Source organism: Denticeps clupeoides, chromosome 7, assembly GCF_900700375.1.
Source record: "Denticeps clupeoides chromosome 7, fDenClu1.1, whole genome shotgun sequence".
NCBI lineage: Eukaryota > Metazoa > Chordata > Actinopteri > Clupeiformes > Denticipitidae > Denticeps > Denticeps clupeoides.
Genome location: NC_041713.1, coordinates 19,449,430 through 19,463,039, shown reverse-complemented (window position 1 = coordinate 19,463,039; position 13,610 = coordinate 19,449,430). Strand labels below are relative to the sequence as shown.

At 41.9% G+C, this 13,610-nt stretch overlaps 1 protein-coding gene across 1 annotated transcript; it reads right to left on the bottom strand.

Moving 5' to 3' along the window:
- Positions 1 to 577: 577 nt before the first annotated feature.
- cavin1a (caveolae associated protein 1a) lies at positions 578 to 13,487 on the bottom strand. Its single transcript, XM_028985978.1, has 2 exons — positions 12,501 to 13,487; positions 578 to 2,644 (listed from the first exon to the last, which is right to left on the bottom strand). Exons 1-2 carry the CDS (start codon positions 13,029 to 13,031, stop codon positions 1,895 to 1,897), a joined length of 1,281 nt encoding a protein of 426 aa, XP_028841811.1. The 5' UTR covers positions 13,032 to 13,487; the 3' UTR covers positions 578 to 1,894.
- Between the last annotated feature and the right edge of the window lie 123 nt (positions 13,488 to 13,610).

The following is a 13,610-nucleotide window of genomic DNA, read 5'->3' as shown; positions in this document are numbered from 1 at the left end:
CCGCCTAGATCGCTCGCCCATCTGTGATGCGTTTGACTGCTAGTGCTTTCCCTGAATCTAGCTGCATGTGCGTGAGTGCATGTGCGCACACGTTTGTGTGTGTGCGTGTATTAAATTCAGATTTTCCTTTATTCCGAATGATTTGTTGTCTTTCTTACATGCCACGGAGCTGCTTTGTGTTGTCTTATTTGTCACCTTTGTACATTTTCTTCTGTCTTTGATAATGGGTACAGGATGTTCCCCCTCCCTTTCCCTTTGTTTCCAGAAAAGCACTCTATGTAATTAGATGCTGGTCCCAGTGGTTACATTAACAGCATTGAATAGACCAGCAGCCCTAGGTAAAGAGAAAGGAGAAACTACACAGAGAAAAACACTGGACTAGAAACAGTGGAAAAACATTTTCTTTGAATCATAATTAAGATTTCTTATATAAAATTTCTTACTCATATTTCTCATTGTATATCTTTTATTTATCCTTGTATACTTTGATATATTCATGTATATGAGGTCTGATGCCACATTTAGTGCTCTCCAATTTCCAGTGTACTCTGTGACAATAATCAAACTCACATGAATGTCTCATTCCAGCAGGATGAATTTAATATTCATAGGTTTTTTTTTCATTTAGCAGACAGACTGACAATCATTTGGCATTGCAATGCATCTATTGGAATAACTTTCTCCAGGGCACAACAGCAAAAAAAATACATGTAAAAACCAAACATTACAGATAAGAAGAGATCAATGGCTCTGGCTGGTGTGTCCTACCTTTTCATTTATGCACTACTGTATATATGTACAGACTGGACATTGTAATACAGTATGCATATATAAACACACACACACACACATACACACACAGGAATTGTAGGAGTTTGAAAAATAAGGCTGGCTTTATGAACAACAGTTGTGCCGCTAACGTGTTTGAGCATTCTCTTAGTAAGAAATGGTCTGTGCTGGTTATGAATATAAATGATCATTATATTAGGCAACGTGTGAAATGTTCTTCATATGTAGTATGTCAACACAAACATATTGACAACATTTCATGAGATATACATTCATATTTTCCTCTGTGTACTTCTTGTTCATGTTCATGTCATGTTCACATGCTTTTACCCTGAATTAAAGTCAAACTTTCTATCCAAATTTGGATTCAAAAGGGACTCAATTGGCAGGCCTGCCTCTTCAAAAAGAATACAAAGCTTTTGCTATTACTTTACATAGCTCTAGGTGCTGGGGTTTCATATACCATGCATTCGGCCAATCAGCATAGACTTATGCCACTTATAGTTACTATTGTAGCAGTATAGACCCCACCCTGACGTTTTCCCCAAAATATGTGATCCTAGTGCCTGAATTCCTGCTTGTCTGTGTTCAGTTGTTAAATTCAAGCAAATTTGAGACCACTTTCCTATGTTAAAATAAAAATATGTTCAGTAGTACAGTGCAGATCTGTTCATTATAGTTTATGGTTTTAAGGGAAACATTTGATATGTTGGCATTCGGGCATGTAGGTTTTACACTTCTTACAACAAAACCAAAGTCCATCTTTAACCCTCAGTTCACAAATCCTAACATAAAAGAAAGAAAGAAAAACTCTTTATCTAGAAGCACAATTTACTCCTCTAGTTGCTGTTGAGAATCCCCTGCAGATATTTGTTGTACATGCTGAGTTCAAAGTATCTTTAAATATGGAAGCTGAAAAAAAAAAAACATTAGAAGAAGTCCTCACTTGACAGGTCACCATCAATCATCTTTCCCATCGTGCATCTCCACATGTTTCCAAATTCTTCCAACTTTTCACTCTGCCAAACCTCAGAAGTAGCACACCAATCACCGCTAAAGCTTTTCACAAGCCACGTAGCCTATAAGCTTGATAGCTCCTCAGCTTTTACTTCCCCGATTTCTCTCTAGTGCGGTTTGCATCCATGAGCACCAGCTTTGAGGCATCTGCCCCTGCTAACAATTCAGCCATCTCTGGGCTGTCCAGATTCACAAGCTCCCCTTCCTCCACCTCTACCTGGAAGCCCTCGCCTTCCTCAGCAATGGCCTCCCCATGCTCCTCTGTGTCTGGGCCCTCCTCCTCTTCCTCTTTGACTTCAACCTCTTCTATCTCCACCTCACCGTCACGGATCTTCTTGACGTGGAAGGTGAACGGTGGCACCCGGTAGGTGGTGGACTTTGAGCGGGCATAGATGGTGTGATCTGGCTTCAGCGACTTCTTAATCTTCTCGTGGGAGCTGCGCAGTTTCTCCTTACGCTCTGTGGTGGGTGTCAGCCGAGTGGAGAGCTTGCCCATCTTCTTCTCCAGACTGTGCTTGGTCTTTGCCAGGTTCTCACGGGTACGCTGTCGGGTCTTTTCCAGGTTTTCTCGTGTGCGCTGCCGTGTCTTCTCCAGGTTCTCCTTGGTCTTTTGCTTGGTTTTCTCCATTTTGTCCTTGCTGAAGGCCTTCTTGATGTTGTCTACACGCTGCAGGCTGCTGCGCTTGATGCGCTCTGCTCGTGACTCCTCTATGATCTCCTCAATCTCCACCTCTTCATCAGAGGCCTTCTCCTTGCCTTCTTCATCAGGCACCTTCTCAGCTGTCTCCCCTGCAGCTTGCAACCCAGCTTCTCCTTTCTTCACAGGCTTCATCTGGTCCTGTAAGTAAAGAGGAGAATTACTGATTAGAGGGTTGTTGGTGCTCAATTTTTTATGAGGCTTATCCAACTTTGTCACATCACATTGCGCTTCAGCAATAATTATTTTCGTGTCCCTTGAAATTGACACATTTAGGTGGAGGTCTAATTTTTTTTGTCCATACATTAAGGATCCTGGAATTGCTGTGGTATGATTTATTTGGAGACCAGACAACTAGGACAAAATGCTGACTTGAGACCTAATGTGTCCCACCTATTGCGATGTGTCACTGTAAGAAGATAATCAATGAAATCAAGAGCTGTTAAATGAGTAAAATGTTTTAGATTGTGCCTTTGGCCTATTGATCTATAAAGCCTGCTTTGAACATTTTCAAAGGTATGTGTAGGCATCTGGCTTTAGTCTTTCCTTGGTACCCGTGGGGAGCAATCGTGGGCAGTCTAAGTGGCTTAAATGAAAAGGGACCATTAAACAACACGTTGGAAATGGTAGCCGTGCATCTCAAACATTTTCACCCAGACTTATGGATGAATACTGCTGAAAAAAAAAAAAGGCATTCATTCCAAATGCAAATGAGTGGTTATTCTAGACAGACAATTATATTCATTACATTCATGGATGAGATAGATGAGGATGAGACCCTAGATTATTAACACATTTCCATGCAGAAGATTTTAAAAGAATTTCAGCGGAAAAAGTTATACATATTTATATAAAAATCCATTTGAGGCCTTTAAGTTCATCAAGAGAGACAGAGACTTGACTGTCATAGAGCCTCATCTAGTGGTCACCAATAAATCCGATGGTCTGATTTTACAGAAAACAGATAACATCAGTCTGGTTACTTATTGAGGGATGGGAACCAGAGGGGTGCAAGTGATTCAGAAATGTAATGACATCACAACAGCAAAGGTCAGGCTTCCACATAGTGAAATAGATTTATTAACATGGAACAAATGCCCTAGAGAGCCTGAGTCACTGAGCATCATAGGAAGCCATTTATTGGAAAGACAAAAGCACTGCTTTAAATTAGTTAATTTTTTTTTTAAGTGACCATCTTATTTCAGATAAGATAAGATGATCCTTTATTAGTCCCACAAGTGGGACATTTACAGTTTTGAGATGGTATCATGTGGGTATGATAAAAAGTGCTTCAGTACCCATGGGATTCTGACATGCACAAGGAAAGTCCTTCAGAACATTAAGCTCTATAGGAATGAAAATGTAAGATCCAATGAGATAAAAATGACATTAGAATTCTGATTGTTGGGTAGGCAGCAGACCTCTGGTAAAATTGGTATCAATGCCCCCTGGTGGAACTTCGTGGTGATTGCAGGATGCACATATTGAATAATGAGGTCAGGGAAATGCTTAAAACTATTTTAATGGACACAAGTTTGTAGCAGTAGTATATGAAAGGTAAACAGCAGCAGAAAAAAAAATTCCAAGCCATTCTAACTGCCATCAAGACTGCCATCAAGGAGCAATGAAGACACTGTTCTCAACAACACTTGTTGCAGAATAATTAGTGAACAAAAGATGACAAGTTCAAAACAAATTAACATTTTATGAACAACAAATTAACATTGTGCTCTTCGTCCTCCCTGAAACTGTCTGATTGACACCACATGCACTCCCGGCCTATCGTTCCTACCCTTTCTGTACTCTCATTTTTTGATAATTTGCTTCTGCGATTTATTAAAGCGTTTCAGAGAGGATGAGGTGACGCTTAACTCTGCTCATTTAAAAAATCTAAAACACAAAACACACAAGAAACACAAAAGCGAGCCAGTTGGCTAAAATAATTCCCACAAAACATCAGGCTCACTTTACTTCACCCCGTGAAACTAGGGTTGCCAACTTTCTAAACCCCTAATGAGGGACACTTTCTTGCAGATGTGTGCGCAGAGCAGCTGACGACCCTCCGCAGGTCATACATTTATTATTTAGATTTTCCAAACACATTTATTTTATTATTTATTCCAAACACATGTATTGCCAACCTGAACTGTACTTGGTATCAGATCGAATCGGATCGCCAACGAGGTTGTGATTGGAATATGGGACTGGAGCTGCCCCGGAAGGGACAACTCAAAATCACCCGGACAATTCAAACACACACTTCTGGTCTATCGTACCTACCTTTTTCACCTGCTTCGGTTCTTCTAAATTCGTTTTATGAAATGTTCATTTGTTTTGCACTTGTCGGTGGCCAAAAACACCCCAGAATGATCTGAAATAATCAATAGACTGTAAAGGGGAGACTGTAAGAGTGTAATGGATTGAGTTGTAGGGGTTTGTGGCCATAGTTACTGTTGCATCAGGTCTTCTCTCACACAATTCTAATATTATATTCTAACCTTCTGTCAGGCACATTGATGTTACCACCCCCTGGTTGTAAACATGTAGTCAATGTAGGATAAAAAGTAAAAAAAAAAAAACATTAGATGGGCTTGGTTTCCTTTTTTGGACATGGCGTGTCAGGGAGCTTGACATGTTGCTGTTCAAGTGTTTGAGTGTATTTATTTTGGGCCCGACGGTCCCTCTTGCTACATTCTACCAACCACATCAGTTTGTTTCCTGGCCCATGGCCATGGTGGCATTCTACCCCACCCCATCTAGCCCTAAATGCTCCCTCACCCAGCCCAACATATAAAGTTGGCACTACAACCATTAGACAAGGGGCATGAAAAATGCATACCAGTATGTGCAAATTCTCCTCATTTATACCCTCCCCCCTATAAATGTTGTTCCCTGATATCTGAGCGCCACTTGAATGTCACTGAAAAAGAATATCAGTTGCTGAGTTATGAGTTACTGCCTTAATAACTCGACCGGCATTCATACCAAACTGCTCTCTGCAGGAAAATCTTATAAGAAGAGTTGTGGGATATTGACCAACTGGAATTCTGGTGGAGCTCTCGATTCTCCATGATGCTGTACTACAACAGGCGTATTCAATCAGAATGATTCACAGCAGCAGCTGTAAGGCCTGCATTCACTCACTGTCTTTTTTGCACGCATGAACACCCCCCCCCCCCCCACACACACACACACACACACACATAGGTATATATGAAGCATGCTCAGACTTTGCTTGCTGAGCCAGATGGCTCCTCTCCTTGCCAGGCCATTCCGGTCAGGATATTGAAGAGGAGGCTTCGGGTCACTGTGGCCATACGTGACAATTATTAGGGGCCCCCTTTTTGACTGGGCATACCCAAAATTAAACAGGGGATATCTCTGCAACTGCACGGTCTGTCACTTCATTCAGCTAAATAGCAAGTTGGCACACAACAGGATGCACACTCACACCCACGTTAGAGAGTCATGTCTAGATTAAGATATCAGCTTTCTTACATGAGTACACATGAATCAAATGTACAATCAGAACATGTACCATGGCGCATATATAGGGCCTTATATGGTGGCGAGTGATTATGAGTTATGAGTTTGAATCCTGGCCATGTGAGAACCTGTGCCCAATGCAGCCGCGACCTTCATTGCAACAGATCGATAATGAACAGTGAGTGAGCAAGGTACATCTAAAGATAAAATTAATAAATACATTCAAAATGTTTCCAACATCAATTGAAAAAACAAATCAGCTGTTTGAATATGTGTGCATACCCTTAAATAAATAAATACCCTTTTTGATTTAAATATATCATTCTTTCTTCTTGGGTAGTCATGACACATTATTGCCCACTGTTCCATGCAAAATCTGATTGGCATATATTGGACAAAACACTTGAAGTCACCCTACAGATTTTTCTCTTAAATTTCGGTCTGGCTGATACCCATTTTGTTCACTATGATGGAATCTGAGCATAATTAATATACATACTGAGGATTCTAAATGCTCTGCTAGTCATTTTATTTGTTTTAATCCACTGCTTGTCAAATGGACAACTGCATGAATACAGTTTATACTGTCTAGGTCATTCAGGTCCTCTGGCACTGGTCTCCTAATTGTTCCCAGGCTGCAGAAAATGAAATATTGGCAAGCAGCATTTAAACATGTTGTTAATTACTTTAGCATCAAATTGGCTAATTTTATTTTAAAATTGGATTTATTTACTGATATTCCCTCATCAGTTTATTATCCTATCCTCAGTACTGACCATGTCGTTCAATATGTTATTTAAATGCAAGTATGCAAGTGGGTATTTTTTTTCATAATGTCACATGACGATGCAGACAGCTGTCTGACCCCGTTCCAATCTTCCTGGACAGCAGGGTTTCAAAGCTGGGCTGACCCCTCCACTTATGAGCACAGGTACAGCATAGCTTACTGGTAAAATGGCATATAAACATCTAATCTTATGTCACAGAATGTATTAAATTTACCAACTAATGCCAACGCACCAGTCAATTACTAAAGAAATCTCAAGGTGACCAGAATTGCCCAAAGTATGTATTTATGCAAAAAAGAGGAATGCTGACAGACCCACATATGCAGACGCACGCGCTTTTCTCTCTCTCTCTCTCTCTCTCTCTCTCTCTCTCTCTCTCTCTCTCTCTCTCTCTCTCTCTCTCTCACACACACACACACGCACACACACACACACACACATGGTGTGCATGCAAAAGAAAATGCATGCATGTTAAAGAAAGTGACAGAGGACATCAGAGAAGGAGACTGTAAACAAAAGGAATCTTATCGCAGCTTGATTAGAGCGTCCTGCAGGAAGGCCTTGGGGGGATTTGGTTACGAACTCAACCTGCTTGAGAGCAGCCAATGGAATGGCACGATGAAGGGAGGGACTGGGTGAGGACAGTAACTGAGATTGTAGACCCCCTGGCAAAAGCCTGAGTGAATATGTTTGGCCTGACACCATGTCTGTCACCCCTTCAAGTGTGAAAGATCTATAGAGGGCGTGATAAAATTAAAATAATTAAAAAAAAAAAACTCTTGTGTGCGCCTTATTAATCCTGTGTAATGTCTGCGGGGATTCCAAAACATTATCTTTAATCATCATCAAGGGTTATCTGCAAGGCTATAAAGAGTTGAAAGACATGGAATAAAGAAAGAGGAAAACAAGGAGATGAGAATGGAAAGAGGAAAGGTCAAGAAAAGGCATCCACCAGCATGAAATATTCTTCAATCAGAACATTACTTCAAGATGATGTAAAGGAAAAATTTTGGCCATATCTTAAACTGTGGTTTCACCTATTAGAGACGATGCCTAACATTAGAACGCCTTACAATCAATAGTTACAAGGACAGTCCCCCTGGAGACACTCAGGGTTAAATGTCTTTTTCAGGGACATGATGGTAGTAAGGGTAATAACACAGTGGAGGTATTTTCTGTACAATGGAAGGCAATTGAACTGAAATCAAATCATTTACTCTCTGGACCTGAAATGTCAATCGGTGTTAAAAATTAAACCTCCTCCCCTAATTGATGGTTCCATATTCAACCAACAGCAGAGGTACGATATTCCTGTTATAGCCTCATGTGGACTTCTATCACACAACTGTGACTGGATATGTCTGTGACAGTATCTGAATTGTACTCCTTTGTCTGTTGTGACTTTTGGTTTTTGGACAAGCATAGCAAAGTCCTCCACATCCTTGATAAGGTTGTGGATTATCTTGATAATCTTTTTTTCTCTTATGCTATTGAAATTATGCCATGATACCATGATACAACTATTGCACAGAGAGAACATGCAATGCATGTGTAATGCATGACACAATGTGAACATAATGGAAATATATAGTATATTCAGTAGGGGGGGTGTCATGCACACTGGTTAAGCCCTTTATCATAATGTACCTGTCAGGTTTTTTACATTTTAGATTGTAATCTATACCAAAAAATACTGCTATTTTTACTAGAAAATGTTTGAACACATTAAATGATACAGTAGAAGATGCTTATGCAAAACTAGTGTTCAATTTTAATACAAATGAAACCTATTGAGCAGTAAAACCTTGGTGATCATGACAACCAAGATCTGACTCACATGAAACTGTAAATACCTACAAGATCATTGATTTGCAATACAACCACAGGCAAAACTCAAGATGCTGTTTTTCTAATGAGCACACTCACCCACCTACTCCACACAGCCAGCAGGGGTCCAATTTTACTGGTGATTTATGCAACCCACCCTGACTCTGATAGGATGTCTGATAAATGCCACAGCAGACATTCCACTGACGGATCTGAAGCTGAGATACAAACACACACATTTAGATCAATGCCAACTTACACAGTATCAGACAGCAATCAGCAAAAACCCTATGTGTTTTTTCTATTAAAAATTCCAGGGGTGCCAGAAATGTCAGCCTCTTTCTGATAAGAACTCTTAAGAGGAGTCACTTTATGTGCTGTGGGGATGTGGAATCCTAGAAGGATTTCTGGACAAAAATGGTCCATTCCTTCATTTTCTAAACACCACTAATTACATGCATATATCCTTTTAATAGTTCCGCTTATAGTCAGAACCCAAGGAATTGCATTTTATGGGCAGTGGTGGCCTATTGGGTGAGGAAGCGGACTCTTTAACAAAGTGCTGTGGATTCAAATCCTGAACCGCCAAGGTTCCACTGAGGTGCCACTGAGCAAAGCACCGTCCCCATACACTGCTCCCCGGGCGCCTGTCATGGCTGCCCACTGCTCACCAAGGGTGATGGTTAAATACAGAGGACACATTTCGTGCTGTCACAGTATGCTGTGCTTGTTGTGTATCACAATTATAAAAACGATCACTTTCAAATACGCAAAAATAAAATTTCCCTCTCTGCATCGCTTAGAGAGGATGCAGATCATTTGCAGGGCTAAATGGGACAGTCTTTGCGCTGGGTCAACATTTCCAGAAAAATATTCTGAGAGAATAATGAAGGTGAGGGTGGAGTAGACAAGCCCAGACTGTCACAACCTTTAGGCATGACAAGGCAGGTGAACAGAGAGAAGGACGAAGAGGTGACGAGATGACAAGGAAGAAGGACGCAATTGCGCGTCACGATACAGGGGTTTAATGGACAGAACAGGACAGGGGAGACATCTGAGCCATTGGTGAACATGTAACATATCAAAGATCCGATGGCGAACAGAAAAGAACAGGGCAGCTTTATACATTCGACACAGGTGAACACGATAAGGGAACATTACACAGGACACCGGTGAAATGGACCGGATCATTCAAATTCAAATCAAATTCAAATTTTATTTGTCACATACATAGTCATACACGGTATGATATGCAGTGAAATGCTTTTTGCGACTGCTACAGACCACAATATGCAAATATTGCAAACATAACCAAATATTACACTTTTTAACATAAAATATGTGTAACAGGTAGGGTGAAGTAGTGCAAATGAGTGAAAGACCATGTATAAGATAAAAAAAAGTAAAAAGAGTAGAGATTGTGCAAAGAGAAAAAAGCGCAAAGTGATTTTGTGCAAAGAGTCCAGAGTGAATGAAAGTGAAAGTGCTGGAGTGTATTAGAGTTCTGTCCTATGTACTGTTGTTGTTAAGAGCTTGGATATCCTGCTCATTCTCTCTGTGTTGAACTTTTGCTGTCCATTGTTGGGGTGGCTGAGGTCCTTCACTATCTTCCTGGCCCTGGTACAGCACCGCTGTAGATAGATTGAAGGTCAGGGAGCTTGGTACGGATGATGTGTTTGGCTGATCAAACTACCGTCTGTAGGACTCGCCTGTCCTGCATGGTGCTGTTCCCAAACCAGGTTGAGATATTTCCCATCAGGATGCTCTCTATTGTGCAGGAGTAGAAGTTCCTGAGCACCTTGCAGGGCAGTCTGAAGTCTCTCAGGCGGATCAAGACACAGACCTTAAAAACATCCCAGCCAGCCTTTCCCTTTCCCATGTGGAAAGGATTGCAACAGGTGGGTTTTACCACCGTGCAATGAAAGGTGATATTGTACAGTGTTCTGTTGCTTCAGATCTTCATTATTTTCAATGTAAAAAATATTGACTGTGCCTATTCCAGCTCCAGAGAGGGTAGAGCTCCTGAACCTGCGTTCCTCAACCAGGGTGGTTGTCCCATCTTACCAGTTCCCCTTCCACGTCCCTCTGGCAACCCTCATGGTGCTACCATTAAGCAGACATTGCAGACATTACAGCATAGTGAGCTATAAAAAGCCGGCAGGGAGAGGAGGGGCTTTGGAAAGGGTCTAAAAAGGGCTGTGTTCTGATCCCTCTCTGACCGCCTCCACACACAACACTGCTAACTGACCTCTCTCCTGCAACTTTCTACTACATAACACTTATTAGGATTCCCACACGCGTCCCACTTCCTGTCCTGTTGTGCAGCACATCCAGCAATGCACTAAACAGTTCTGATCTGTAGTATTGCACCAAAGGTCCAGGAGGACGATATTTCAACTCACTGTGTACAATGTACATGGATGGTATGACGATAAAGTTTTACATACCTACTTATTTAAATACTCACTCGTACTCCTGCATTGAAAGCATTTAAATGTGCAATGTGAAACAAAATACTATCTGGTGGACTACTAGTGGACTGTGCATGTTAATTGATATTAACTGATGTCTACCAGTTTATAAACTAGTCAAGAGACAGGGGAGGAATTTACTATTCCATTCACAAAGATTCTAACAGGAGGTAACAATATGATGTCAGGCAGTTCTAAGGACAGATTTGATGCTGGGACATTGGGTAAGGCCAGAGACTCAGGGCGGGGCAGCAGCCCAGAATAGGTTACTTTAATAATATAAATAATATAATAAAACATTTTTTAATTCAGAAAAAATTGCTATCTGTACAAGAAATTTTTATTAGATTTAATTATTCAGCCACAAACCCCATCAAACACCTTAAATGAATAGATCATTTAAACTGAAATTTTAAACTGAAAAGGAAGGCATGGTTGGTGCTTTGTATCTGTTTATGTCATGTCATGTGATGACGTATCATTTTGACATTTCTGTTTATTTTCAATGTGCTGGATATACAACACATCCAGGTATTCCATCTGAACTTGAGTCAATGTGAAGTTTGTAATGCAATCTCTCATCCCTGCATTTCATATCTACTAAGAAATGGCCAGCCTATTAGCATGCTGCACATTGCACACGCATCACATGACACAGTCATATTTTAATCAATGTCATAATGGTTATTTTTTCACATTTAGCCATATTTTAACTTTGCAAACCTATACAAGCCTTTACTGGATTAATGTTCTGCTCAATCACAGCTTCACCACAGGTGGACTCATGCTGCCGAGTGTGTGTGTGTGTAACTGGACATGGAGATAATGTATGAGCTGCTTTATTTAGAGTCATTAGCTAACTGTGAAACAATGCAGTTCACAAAGTATATTGGCACGCCCTGCACGCCCATGTTTTCTGAACATATTTCTCAGCATTTTCCGTGTGCATATTCGTCTGCATATATGTGTATTTGCTCCAAGATTTTCTCTTGCCATTGGCATTCAAAGTTTTGTGGTGCAGGTTTTGTGTTATAATCTAATTGTGCTGATCACCGTCATTAACATTCAGAAATCAATTAATTCTGTATGTAACTCAGGAAGGAGCCCAGGAGCGAACACTAGAGGTGTACTTTCGGTTTTTGGCAGTCGTGTGCGATTTTCTCCAGGCGTATGGGGAATGCTGTGCCCAGCCCTGATGTGGCATCTCTTTGCCCTTTAAAAAGCATGGAAAACTCATGCACTCAGCAAAGGCTACAGGAGGAACGCACATAAACGTGGCCCACAGTCTTATAGCGCACACTCATCCAGAGGAATTCTCTAGAATGACACCCATTCACTAATTACTGGGAGGACACACATCTCAAAAGATCTGACCTTTCAGATTAGCTGTCTGATGGCCGACTTTGAAACAGTCAGGAATCCTACCTGAAAGATGAGCACTTTGAAGTTCTTCCTCTTGAGGAGCTCATGCTCGTTGCTCTCCAGGCGCTTGATCTGGCCTGCCTGCTTCTCCAGGTCGGCTCGTATGCTCTTCACATTAACATTGATCTTGCGCACCTTCTCCAACATCTTGTTGACCGTGTTGGCTGTACCGTTGTGACTCTTGGCCATCTTGGACATTTCCCCTTGGATGCCTGAGACACATTTCTCCATGCCCTCCTGCCGAGTCTCCAAGGTGTTCTGCGTCTGCTGGATCTGGTCCACCACCCCGATGATCTTATCCAGCAGGGCCAGGACCATCATGCCGTTCATCTGTGCCTCTGACTTTTGGTGGGAGTCCAGCCCTGGTCCCAGGGAAAGGTTCACCTCGGCCACTGGCTTGTCATCCTGAACCACTGCTGCTTTGCCTGAGACGATGGCAGGCTTGGTAGCAGCTGTCACCAAGGCGACCTCCTCGTCGTCATCTGAGACCTCGGTAAGATCAACTCGTTGCATCTGTAGGCTCAAGTCAGCCATGGCGGTGTGTCAAGTGGAAGCTTCGTACAAAACCACTCACACAAGCAAGCGTTAACAGATACACTCGCATACACACTAACACACACACCCACACAGAGTCAGTGTGCCACAACACGGTAGCAGATTAAAAATAAAGTCCTAAAAAAAGAGGCTGGACGCTTGCCCCTCAATGCCCAGGCGGCAGATCCGATCACAGCCCTGTCCTCCCGCTGTTCACAAGTGTCCCGTTCTGCTTGTCCTTCTATTCTTCTGACCCGATCTGTTCCTCTGTTCCTTCCCACTTGCTCCCTTTAACCCTCATTCCCACTCTCTTGCTCCACTCGCCCCTCTCTCTCTGTGAATCTGTCCAGGGACTCGCACTGACCCAGTATGTCTATATGTGTGTGTGTGTGTGTGCACCAGTCTCAGATGCCAGAGCTCTGAAGCTGACCAGTCAGATGTTCCCTTTCTGATCCTCGGTCCTGCCCCGTAAACCCTGGCTCCTCCCTATCCCATTCTAGACTTCTAGACTTACCTCCTTCTAAAGGGAGACCCGGGCACAAGTGACTCAAGATCTTACTCAGACACACACACACGGGG